The sequence below is a fragment of the Phyllobates terribilis genome, unplaced genomic scaffold (genome assembly GCF_046119375.1).
Source record: "Phyllobates terribilis strain yellow unplaced genomic scaffold, ASM4611937v1 Scaffold_3__8_contigs__length_932513732, whole genome shotgun sequence".
NCBI lineage: Eukaryota > Metazoa > Chordata > Amphibia > Anura > Dendrobatidae > Phyllobates > Phyllobates terribilis.
This window is the reverse complement of record NW_027362763.1, coordinates 852,602,526-852,615,762: the sequence shown is the minus strand read 5'-3', so window position 1 is coordinate 852,615,762 and position 13,237 is coordinate 852,602,526. Positions and strand designations below refer to the sequence as shown.

The 13,237-nt window shown below is 41.0% G+C and overlaps 1 protein-coding gene across 3 annotated transcripts in view; it reads right to left on the bottom strand.

The window, feature by feature from the left end:
* Positions 1-13,237, bottom strand: part of SLC8A1 (solute carrier family 8 member A1) — a 798,808-nt gene that overhangs the window by 385,678 nt on the left and 399,893 nt on the right. For all 3 annotated transcript variants that reach the window (XR_012318097.1, XM_073672538.1, XM_073672539.1), the window contains exon 7: positions 8,914-9,189. Coding sequence is in view for 2 of the 3 variants with exons in the window: in XM_073672538.1 (XP_073528639.1) it covers positions 8,914-9,189 (276 nt within the window). In the remaining variant the exon portion in view is untranslated. The remainder of the gene's footprint in view (positions 1-8,913; positions 9,190-13,237) is intronic.

Below are 13,237 nucleotides of genomic sequence, written 5' to 3'. Positions count from 1 at the left end.
ATAAACTCTGTTTAAGGGAGGTAGAGAACCTTTTAGAAAATTAGGGAAGATAAACCGTCATCTTCACTTTTAAGCTGAATTCCCAAATTGAAATTTATGCCTTATTCATAGGATATGGATAACTTATTGAATGCTGGTGGACTTCCAGCAATTCCAAAAACTAGGCTATAGACTGCTGTTCTTGAATGGAGTAGAAGTGTGTAGGCTTGGCCTCCACTCCATTCACTGTCTATAGGACTGGCGGAGAAAGCCAGGTTCATCACTTGGCTATTTTTACAATTATTGGAGAAAGGGTGAAGCATGCACACCTCTGCTCCATTCAACACAAGGCTCTGAAGAGCCCGGTCTTGGGATCCAAAGCCTCATTCTTGGAATTACTTGGTGTCCCAGAGGTGGAATCCCCTGCGATCAGTAAATTATTCCCAATCCTATGATAAGGATAGATTAAATTTTAGGAATACACTTTTAACATAGATTTGACCATAATTCTCTTGATTTGGGCTACCCACATTTTATATATGTTGTTATGTACTTTTACACAAGCCACTCCTCCTACATACATTAGTATTTGTTAAGTTAGTTTGGGGTCTCCTACTTGGGTCCCTCATGTTTCAAAAGAAATTAGGTTTTAGTACTGGTACACCATCAATCCTATTGAAAGAGAACCTGTCAGCTTTCAAATTCTGTGAAATCTATGTGTAGCATGCTATAGACCAAGAGGAGCTGAACAGATTGATATACAGGTTTGTTAGAAAATATTCTATATAACTTGGAATTTATTTCATTTATTTACTGAAACTCTTGCTCATTGTGGACTTAAGAGTCAAGTGGGTGGACCTAATTCGTGATTGACGTCCTCCTTTGTAAAACTCTCAATGACGATTAGGACCACCCCCTTGACTCCTCAGTCCAGAATGAGTAAGGATTTCAATGAATAAATTACAAGCTATAGTGAATATTTTCTCACAAAGCTATATAGAATTTTTTTTAGATTCTCCTGAGTTATACATGATGCTGACAGATCAGATTGTTCCCGTTAAACCAGTGCTGGTTGAGGAGAGGCAATGGAATACTACAACAAAAAGAGGCTAAATAAAGGCCAAAAAAGTCAGTTCGACAATGCTTCTTTATTTCTCATTGGGGATAATATATTTGACCTACTTGTCAGTGTCAGTTTTTGCTGACGACACCAAACTATGTAGGATATTAAAATCTGATCTTGACATTACGATATTGCAGAAGCATCTGGATAAGTTGTCTGAATGGGCAAACACTTGGCAGATGAGGCTTAATGTTGATAAATGTAGAGTAATGCACCTTGGACAGAGTAATCCTATTGCTACATATACATTAAATGGGAGTATACTCAGGACTACAGAACAGGAGAAGGACTTGGATATTCTGGTTACAAGTAAGCTGAGCAGCAGTACTCAATGTCAAGCAGCAGCCGCAAAAGCAAACAAGATTTTAGAAGGTATAAAAAGAGAAATAAAATCCCACAATCCCAAAGTATTGTTATCATTGGTGAGGCAACATCTGGAATATGGAATCCAGTTTTGGGCTTCACATTTTAAAAAAGATATTCAGAAGTTAGAGTCAGTTCAAAGGAGGCAACTAGATCATTACAAGGGATGGAGGCCTCTCATATGATGAGAGGTTGGAAAAGTTGAGCTTGTTTAACTTAGAAAAACGACGCCTCAGAGGGGATCTCATTTACATATACAAATATATGTGTGGTCAGTACAAAGGACTAGCATGTGTCTTATTCCTCCCAAAGACCATACTAAGGACTAGGGGGCACTCACTACGGGTGGAAGAAAGGCGATTCCGGCACCTAAACAGGAAAGGGTTCTTTACAGTCAGAGCAGTCAGACTGTGGAATGCCCGACCACAAGAGGTAGTGATGGTAGACACTATAACAGCATTCAAAAAAGGGCTGAATGATTTCCTCAATACTCACAACATTGTGGGCTACAGCTAAATTAGACAAAATGTTACACCTATAGTAGTACATTTAATACGGTAATACAACCCCTAGCTAAAAATTATGGAATCACCAGGCTCGGAGGATGTTCATTCAGTTGTTTAATGTTGGTGAAAAAAAGCAGATCACAGACATGGCACAAAACTAAAGTCATTTCAAATGGCAACTTTAGGGCTTTAAGAAACACTAAAAGAAATCAAGATTAAAAATGTGGTACTCAGTAAGGGTAATTTTTTTCAGACCAAGCTGAGGGAAAAAATTATGGAATCACTCAATTCTGAGGAAAAAATTATGGAATCACCCTGTAAATTTTCATTTCCAAAACTAACACCTGCATCAAATTAGATCTGCTCGTTAGTCTGCATCTAAAAAGGAGTGATCACACCTTGGAGAGCTGTTGCACCAAATGGACAGACATGAATCATGGCTCCAACACGAGAGATGTCAATTGAAACAAAGGAGAGGATTATCAAACTCTTAAAAGAAGGTAAATCATCACGCAATGTTGCAAAAGATGTTGGTTGTTCACAGTCAGCTGTGTCTAAAATCTGGACCAAATACAAACAACATGGGAAGGTCGTTAAAGGCAAACATACTGGTAGACCAAGGAAGACATCAAAGCATCAAGACCGGAAACTTAAAGCAATATGTCTCCAAAACAGGAAATGCACAAGAAAATAAATGAGGAACGAATGGGAGGAAACTGGAGTCAATGTCTGTGACCGAACTGTAAGAAACCGCCTAAAGGAAATGGGATTTACATACAGAAAAGCTAAACATAAGCCATCATTAACACCTAAACAGAAAAAAACAAGGTTACAATGGGCTAAGGAAAAGCAATCGTGGACTGTGGATGACTGGATGAAAGTCATATTCAGTGATGAATCGTGAATCTGCATTGGGCAAGGTGATGATGCTGGAACTTTTGTTTTGTGCCGTTCCAATGAGATTTATAAAGATGACTGCATGAAGAGAACAAGCAAATCTCCACAGTCATTGATGATATGGGGCTGCATGTCAGGTAAAGGCACTGGGGAGATGGCTGTCATTACATCTTCAATAAATGCCCAAGTTTACATTGATATTTTGGACAGTTTTCTTATCCCATCAATTGAAAGGATGTTTGGGGATGATGACATCATTTTTCAAGATGATAATGCATCCTGCCATAGAGCAAAAACTGGGAAAACATTCCTTGAAAGAAGACACATAAGGTCAATGTTATGGCCTGCAAATAGTCCGGATCTCAATCCAATTGAAAATCTTTGGTGGAAGTTGAAAAAACTGGTCCATGACAAGGCTCCAACCTGCAAAGCTGATCTGGCAACAGCAATCAGAGAAAGTTGGAGCCAGATTGATGAAGAGTATTGTTTGTCACTCATTAAGTCCATGCCTCAGAGACTGCAAGCTGTTATTAAAGCCAGAGGTGGTGCAACAAAATACTAGTGATGTATTGGAGTGATCTTTTGTGTGGTTGTTTTTCATGATTCCATAATTTTTTCCTCAGAATTGAGTGATTCCATAATTTTTTCCCTCTGCTTGGTCTGAAAAAAATTACCCTTACTGAGTACCACATTTTTAATCTTGATTTCTTTTAGTGTTTCTTAAAGCCCTAAAGTTGCCATTTGAAATGACTTTAGTTTTGTGCCATGTCTGTGATCTGCTTTTTTTCAACAACATTAAACAACTGAATGAACATCCTCCGAGCCCGGTGATTCCATAATTTTTGCCAGGGGTCGTAGTAATTACATAACTAGTATCATAATTAGGTTTGATCCAGGGTTCTTGGACTGATCGCCTTTTATCGGGGTCAAGAAGGAATTTTTCCCTGTGATGCAAATTGGCTGAATGTGTCCTAGGGTTTTTGCCTTCTTCTGAATCAACAGATTTAGGTATAGGGATTTTAGTAATACCATTATTAGAATCATAAGAGTAATACAAAATATAATACTAATTAAAAAATTATAAACGGGTTCATTTAGTGCAGCAATAGTAAAAATGGTAATACATTTGTGAGGCCTAGTCCCAGAAAGTTAGTATGTTACTGTAGGGAGTTCAATTGGGGGAGAAAGGTTGAACTGGATGGACCTAGGTCTTTATTCAACCTATGTTACTATGTTACTTTAGACTGTACATTTATACATAGAATTAATCTATATATTAGTTGAATAACTTTGTAATAGATTACTTATCTTGCACTGATTCTACATTACAGCTTGATTTATAATCCAGAGCTGAACTCACAATTCTGCAGATCTCATGGCTGAAATCTCTCAGCAATACTTAGGCTGCGTGCACACAATGCGTTTTTCATGCGTTTATGCTGCGTAATTTCTGCAGCGGAAATGCATCAAAAACGCATGGTAATCCGCACCCCATGGTCCCCAATGGCATTCCGCAATGTCAATGCACATGCTGCGGATTTTTCCGCAGCTTTTCTGCAGCGCTCATAAATCCGCAGCATGTTCATTAATTTTGCGGAAGCGCCGCCATTGACTTGCATTGAGACGCATAGAATCCGTGTCTGTACATTTGGACAAGTGGATTCTATGCGTCTCTATGTGCGGATGGTAACCAGTTCTGGAGGAGAGAAGACTCTCATCCAGACCTGGGTACCATTGTACCTGTGAAAAAAAGAATATAATAATAAATAAAGTTATATTCACCTGTCCGGCGGCCCCTGCAGCGCTTCTCCTTCCAGGACCTGAGATGACGTCGCGGTCATGTGACCGCAGGCTGTCTCGCGAGATGCCGGCAACCCGAAAGTAGCGCGACAACACACGCGACAGCACACGCGGCGGGGGATCGGTAAGTATAGCTTTATTTTTTTATTTTTACGTTCACACTATATAAATCCATGCTGTTTGCATGGATTTATATAGTGTGACCTAGTTGTCAAGCACTTTCCAAGTGATGCTATCGCCTGGAAAGTGCTTGTCAGTCCGCATGCGGAAACACATGCGTTAACGCATGTGGATACGCATGTGAATCCGCATGTATTCTGCAGGAAAAACGCATGTACAATCTGCATGCGTTTTTTCTGCCAGGGAGATGCAGAAATGCTGTAGAAATTTTCTGCTTCATTTCTGCATTGTGGGCACATAGCCTTACTGGCTCTAGATCAAACAGATATGTAGGAAGCAACCAGGGTGGTACGGTTCCCTCATCAACAGTACTGCCCAGCATGTTCCCCTCCAAGCACAATCCCAGATCAGACTGGAGAATGAAATGATCAAGCCACAAAAGTTGCAAATACACCAACATAGACATAGGGGCAGCACGGTGGCTCAGTGGTTAGCACTGCAGCCTTACAGCGTTGGGGTCCTGGGTTTAAATCCCACCAAGGACAACATCTGCAAGGAGTTTGTATGTTCTCCCTGTGTTTATGTGGTTTCCTTCCACACTCCAAAGACATACTGATGGGGGTTTTAGATTGTGAGCCCCCATATAATAATGTATGTAAAAATGTGATAATAATGTATGTAAAGTGCTGTGAACATTAATGGTGCCATATAAGTGAATAAATTAAATATAGAGACCATAGATTTAGGTGTATTATTAAAAATGGTCATCAGATAGCCATTCTCCGCCCTCTCGACCAACCACACAGACTTTATACTAAATATTAGCAGTATATTTACTACATGGACATTAGCAGAATTGGCAATTATCATCATAGAATAAACATCAATGGTTCACATACTAAAGCATTTTATTTACATATGAGGACAACAGGAATTATTGCAATGTTTTCATGACTTGACCAAATCTGAGATGAGAACCTGTAAATCGCTGAAGCTATAGTTGATGTTTGCCAACTGAAAAATTGCTTTATGGGGAAGTCTATTAAGATGTTTATAACGTTAAATCAGTGCTATGAATAATTTATCGGGTGGGGAAAATGCAATCTCCTGACGAACACGGAGCTGATGATAAAAACAGATGCATGTTTTATGTGCTTGGACACTTTCATATTTTTCCTGCAAAGTGATTTTAAAAAAGCGGTAAAATTTCTAGATGGTGACTCGACATTTATCATGAATATTGCTAGCTCAGGTCCTTTTCCTCAACAGGGATGTATATTTAAACACACGTCTTCTAATGTCCTTCCTCAGGGTGGGATTCTGAACTATGCCACCGGGGAATAGTGCAGACTACCTCCTCGCTGTCTGGTGGATCATGTGTAGATCTTAGTTTTATATGTAGTGTATTATTTGCTTGGACTATTATATTATTTCAAAAAGATTTTACCTTAGACAAACAATGAGGTATATTAAATGTAGCTTCAACTGTTAACCCTTCAGCCCTGTTCACACTTTTGACTGAGTGCATAGATAGCAATATATACAGTACAGCATTACATCACTGAGCAGTTAGCATGATGTCATCAGAACTTTCTCTCACCTACTTATGATGTCACTGGACTCCCCAGATGCTGCCCCTGATTGCGAAACCTAAGTCTATGGTTGTGCTATCGAAGCAATGTAAAACCAAACTTGCAGAAGTACGAGGAATACCAATGCCCTCCAGCTTTGTCAGCAAAATTAGATTTACAGCATTCCGCCAATGGAGCGTCAGACTCTGCTTTACAATTGATTTATGGGTAGTAAATCATTTCAGACAATGTTCTTAAGCAATGCTTATTAACTGTGCTGTCTATTAAAAGCGCAGGGCAAGTGCCCCATGGGACAAGGCATGCACCCCCTGCGGTACAAGTGACACTGGTTGCAAACTTTGGTGCTAGGGTATATTTATAAATTAAATGATTATAGTGCAATTTCCTAATAATGTAATTTATTTGCAGGTTAAGACAAAGCTGTGTATATTGTTGTGGTATGTCAGCACTTGTGCTCCGTAAGTATCTGTATTACAGAGCTGTAGAAGCAGCAATATTGTGCCGATGTATTAGCACCATATTATCCCCCTATAAGCAGTGTGGTGGAAATTGCATCTATACAATTAGAGGTGCATAGAGATATACTATGGAGCCATATAACAAATCTGTACAATACAACTGTTTCCTTACAAAAGTGAAAAAACAGCAGAAAAAAGGCAGCTGTGTTTCCCAACATAGGTCACAATATTAATGCACTACAGAATGCAGCAGACCCTCAAAATAAGGGCGGAGGCAACCCATGTGCAAGATAATGATGAAACAGCCACTCTCACACCTACCAATTCATGGAGGGGGTGGTCGTCTAGTGTTACAATTGGACACAAATAAGACTTGTATAGGGCGCTGGTCACAGATATGAAGTGCACAGAGGGCCTGTTTTAGACAAAGTGAGGCCCTGGCCAAAAGTATAAAGTGGGGCCCCAAATGCTCACATATTGCACCATCACACAAAAACACTTCGGTTGTATTTACATGCGTTGACTTCAGGCCGCTAAACGAGCGTGATCGACAATGTTGAAGTCGTTCAACGTTTGTTTCCCGGCTTCTTTACACGGGCTGAGGAAGAATGATGGGGACAGAACGATCACTAATAGATCAATCTGTCCCCATACAGTATCATGTTATCAGCAGCATATCTGAAGTTTTCACCGGCGTTGTGCAGCTGAGAACAAGGATTTTTGTTCTGGCATAAACAATCCAATCACTCGATGAATAGGTAGCATTTTGCTAGTTCGGTATAAGGCACCATAGTCCTCCACATAGTATAATGTGGCCCATAGTTCTCCATATAGTATAATACACTCCCTATAGTCCTCCATATAGTATAATGCATACCCCATAGTCCTCCATATAGTATAATGTGCCCCATAGTTCTTCATATAGTATAATGCACTCCCCATAGTCCTCCATAAAGTATAATGTGCCCCATAGTTCTCCATATAGTATAATACACTCCCCATAGTCCATGTAGTATAATACACTCACCATAGTTCTCCATATAGTATAATACACTCCCCATAGTATAATGTACACCATAGTTCTCCATATAGTTTGATACACTCCCTTTAGTCCTCCATATAGTATAATGCACTCCCCACAGTCCTCTATATAGTATAATGCACTCCCCACAGTCCTCTATATAGTATAATACACTCCTCATAGTCCTCCATATAGTATAATGCACTCCCCATAGTCCTCCATATAGTATAATGCACACCCTATAGTCCTCTATATAGTATAATGTGCCCCATAGTCCCCATATAGTATAATGCACTCCCCACAGTCCTCCATATAGTATAATACACTCCCCATAGTCCTCCATATAGTATAATACACTCCCCATAGTCCTCCATATAGTATAATACACTCCCCATAGTCCTCCATATAGTATAATACACTCCCCATAGTCCTCCATATAGTATAATGCACTCCCCATAGTCCTCCATAATGTATAATGCACTCCCCATAGTCCTCCATATAGTATAATACACTCCCCAATGAATGATGGGAGAGAGAGTGTCACCTGACACACCTACCAATTTATGGAGGGGTTGGTCGTCTAATATTAGAAATGTACAGAAGTCAACCTAAATTTTCAGAATCCGATCCTTTGCTTGTGGCATGTATCAAAGGCAACCTTCTGCAGTAATATGCTGACATAGCCCCATAACTTCCTATATTTGACAGGAAGTCATTTATCTGGGTGTGGCTTGTTAGTGGACACTGTATATAGGGCCGTGGCTTTTCATGGAGTAAGATTTAACAAAAAATGCTTTATTTCTGAGTATTTCCAATTTGGGGATAAGAATGCACCCAACAGTGATCTCAAATACTATTTGCCCCCATTTAACACCCTGAAAATGATCCAAAACAGTAAGGAGTACACCCTTTTATAGTCATAACCCTTTTGTACCCTTTTTTTGTGGCAATATCCAAAGACAAGTATGTAGAAGGAGTAGTAGTAATTTACTAATTGTCACAACAGAGACCATCCATCCAATTCTATAAATGTAACTGTATTACCAGCACTTACCAGGTACTGATGTTCCCAGAGCGACAAAAACGACGGCAGTAACTGAATCCTTCAAGCCGATAGTACAACCAAAATGGGAAGCCAGATCTCCAATAAATGCTGTGAGCAGACCAATCATTGTAATGGACACAATAAAACAGGCCCATCCATTCCAGTACTCTGTAGGTGGGACAAAGGCGAAGAGAACTTTCCAGAAGACGGTCAGAAAATGCATCACATAGTCGAAGCAAGATGGCAGTTTTTCTTCTCCACATTCATCATCATCATCATCCTCCCCTATAGAAGATACACAAATAAATTATTAATGTTATTACATATTAACATTTTAGAATAACTTGGCTTGGAGCCATTACATTTATTGTGTCCATAATGTTTAGTAAGCTTCCTGTGATGGTGGAAAAACTCAGATGCATACAAATATGCAGCACTGTATGATCATACCACAGCTCCTGGGCAGGGGAGGAAGCAAAAGACAGTACAGACAGTACAGCAGGGGATCACAACTGATTCTTTTTGTGAGATAAAACATTTTCCCGCCTGTTTTTAAACAATGTTTTACTTCAAAGAAAGAATCAGCTGTGATCCCCTGCTGTAATATCTGTATACTCTTTTGCTTCCTTCCCTGCCCAGGAGCTGTGGTATGATCAGACAATGTCCCTGTATGGTCAGACACAGCCATTACATAGTACACAGCAGGAGCACATTTATAAGATTATCTCAGCACAGGAACATTTTATTTAAATACATTTAATTGTGGAAGTTATTATCATTCCAAGATCTATTGATTAAAATGAACTTTTGTTCATGGGAAAATCCCTTTAAGAAAAAAGTGGGCAACCCCAGAAAATAATACTCATCAACAAAAGTGGTCAGAAGGGTTCCAAATGCCCCCAAAAGGACCCAACTTTGTAGCAAAAGTTGAGCCTGAACTTTCGGGTTGTGGGATCCCGGCATGCAGAGCTGTGAGAGTGAAATCTCGGTCTTCAAACTAACCCATTCCTGCCACTTACTTTATTAAGAGGTTCCCGAATGGTAACTGCTCTAATGATGTTACATTGGGACCATCTTACTAAAGAATGTAGCAGCACTGAATAGTGTAAGGAGATTTAGCAATAAAGCTCAAGATATCACTTTTTCACAGGGAGGCGAATAGTGTTTTCCATGCTGGGACCCCCCACAACCTGGTAGTTCAGACCCTACTTTTGCTAAAAAGTCAGGTCCTTTAGAGTGGCATTAGGGACCCTGAGTGCTATATTGAAAAATCACCAGTCATAGGCTGCCCACTCTTTTATCAAATAAAAATGGCAGACCCAGACTGGTGACAGGTCACAGCTGGACATAAATGGGACGACTAATACCGAAAAAAGTGAAAAAGTATGCCATCTGGAGCAGGCAATCTGTTTAGTTTATCCAGTTACATTTGTCGTGTAGAACTACTCTGCAGCTACCGCCATTGATATCTTTGTACATATTCCCTAAATTATATACTCTATACTATATAATGTTACTATAGGAAAGATTCTTTGACTTTCCATCTGCAAACACACACTAGACTACTTTACTATACACTTATCAAAAACTATACAGAACTGACTTCACTATCTTTTCTCTTGAGTTAAAGGGGTTGTCCAGTCAAAGTATATTGATGAACGATCCACGGGATGGGTAATCGGTATAAGATTGGTGGAGGTCTGAAACCCAGAACAACCACCGATCAGATGTTATTTGTTCTGGTGGCTGCCAGATGTAAAAACTCAGAATGGATCTGCAAAGCACAACGACATTCAATAAGTAGCAGTCACTGACAGGTACTGCAGAACAGCTCCTATTCAAAAGAACAGAAGCTATTCTGGAGTAAAAGAAAAGGAGCTGTTCTGCAGTACCCAGCAGAAAAATAATTGGAGTTGTCCTGCAGTACCCAGCAGAAAAATAATTGGAGTTGTCCTGCAGTACCCAGCAGAAAAATAATTGGAGTTGTCCTGCAGTACCCAGCAGAAAATAAAAGGAGTTGTCCTGCAGTACCCAGCAGAAAAGAATAGGAGTTATCCTGCAGCACCCGGCAGAAAAAAATAGGAGTTTTCCAGCAGTACCCGGCAGAAAAGAATAGGAGTTATCCTGCAGTACGCGGCAGAGAAGAATAGGGGTTATCCTGCAGTACCCAGCAGAAAAGAATATGAGTTATCCTGCAGTACCCGGCAGGAAAGAATAGGAGTTATCCTGCAGTACCCGGCAGGAAAGAATAGGAGTTATCCTGCAGTACCCAGCAGAGAAGAATAGGAGTTATCCTGCAGTACCCAGCAGAGAAGAATAGGAGTTATCCTGCAGTACCAGCAGAAAAGAATAGGCTTTATCCTGCAGTACCTGACAGAAATGAATAGGCGCTATCCTGCAGCAACCGGCAGAAAAGAATAGGAGTTATCCTGCAGTACCCGGCAGAAAAGAATAGGAGTTATCCTGCAGTACCCGGCAGGAAAGAATAGGAGTTATCCTGTAGTACCTGGCAGGAAAGAATAGGAGTTATCCTGCAGTACCTGGCAGAGAAGAATAGGAGTTATCCTGCAGTACCCGGCAGAAAAGAATAGGCTTTATCCGGCAGTACCCAGCAGAAAAGAATAGGAGTTATCCTGCAGTACCCGGCAGAGAAGAATAGGAGTTATCCTGCAGTACCGGCAGAAAAGAATAGGAGTTATCCTGCAGTGCCAGGCAGAGAAGAATAGGAGTTATCCTGCAGTACCCGGCAGAAAAGAATATGAGTTATCCTGCAGTACCCGGCAGAAAAGAATAGGCGCTATCCTGCAGCAACCGGCAGAAAAGAATAGGAGTTATCCTGCAGTACCCAGCAGAAAATAAAAGGAGTTGTCCTGCAGTACCCGGCAGAAAAGAATAGGAGTTATCCTGCAGTACCCGGCAGAAAAAAATAGGAGTTTTCCAGCAGTACCCGGCAGAAAAGAATAGGAGTTATCCTGCAGTACCCAGCAGAAAAGAATAGGAGTTATCCTGCAGTACCCGGCAGAAAAAAATAGGAGTTTTCCAGCAGTACCCGGCAGAAAAGAATAGGAGTTATCCTGCAGTACGCGGCAGAGAAGAATAGGGGTTATCCTGCAGTACCCAGCAGAAAAGAATATGAGTTATCCTGCAGTACCCGGCAGGAAAGAATAGGAGTTATCCTGCAGTACCCGGCAGGAAAGAATAGGAGTTATCCTGCAGTACCCAGCAGTGAAGAATAGGAGTTATCCTGCAGTACCCAGCAGAGAAGAATAGGAGTTATCCTGCAGTACCAGCAGAAAAGAATAGGAATTATCCTGCAGTACCTGACAGAAATAATTAGGCGCTATCCTGCAGCAACCGGCAGAAAAGAATAGGAGTTACCCTGCAGTACCCGGCAGGAAAGAATAGGAGTTATCCTGTAGTACCTGGCAGGAAAGAATAGGAGTTATCCTGCAGTACCTGGCAGAGAAGAATAGGAGTTATCCTGCAGTACCCGGCAGAAAAGAATAGGCTTTATCCGGCAGTACCCAGCAGAAAAGAATAGGAGTTATCCTGCAGTACCCGGCAGAGAAGAATAGGAGTTATCCTGCAGTACCGGCAGAAAAGAATAGGAGTTATCCTGCAGTGCCAGGCAGAGAAGAATAGGAGTTATCCTGCAGTACCCGGCAGAAAAGAATATGAGTTATCCTGCAGTACCCGGCAGAAAAGAATAGGCGCTATCCTGCAGCAACCGGCAGAAAAGAATAGGAGTTATCCTGCAGTATCCGGCAGGAAAGAATAGGAGTTAACCTGCAATACCCGGCAGTAAAGAATAGGAGTTATCCTGCAGTACCCGGCAGGAAAGAATAGGAGTTATCCTGCAGTACCCGGCAGGAAAGTATAGGAGTTATCCTGCAGTACCCGGCAGAAAATAATAGGAGGTAACCTGTAGTACCCGGCAGAAAAGAATAGGAGTTATCCTGCAGTACCCGGCAGGAAAGTATAGGAGTTATCCTGCAGTACCCGGCAGGAAAGTATAGGAGTTATCCTGCAGTACCCGGCATAAAAGAATAGGAGTTATCCTGCAGTACCCGGCAGAAAAGAATAAGAGTTATCCTGCAGTACCCGGCAGGAAAGTATAGGAGTTATCCTGCAGTACCCGGCAGGAAAGAATAGGAGTTATCCTGCAGTACCCGGCAGGAAAGTATAGGAGTTATCCTGCAGTACCCGGCAGGAAAGTATAGGAGTTATCCTGCAGTACCCAGCAGAAAAGAATAGGAGTTATCCTGCAGTACCCGGCAGAAAAGAATAAGAGTTATCCTGCAGTACCCGGCAGGAAAGTATAGGAGTTATCCTG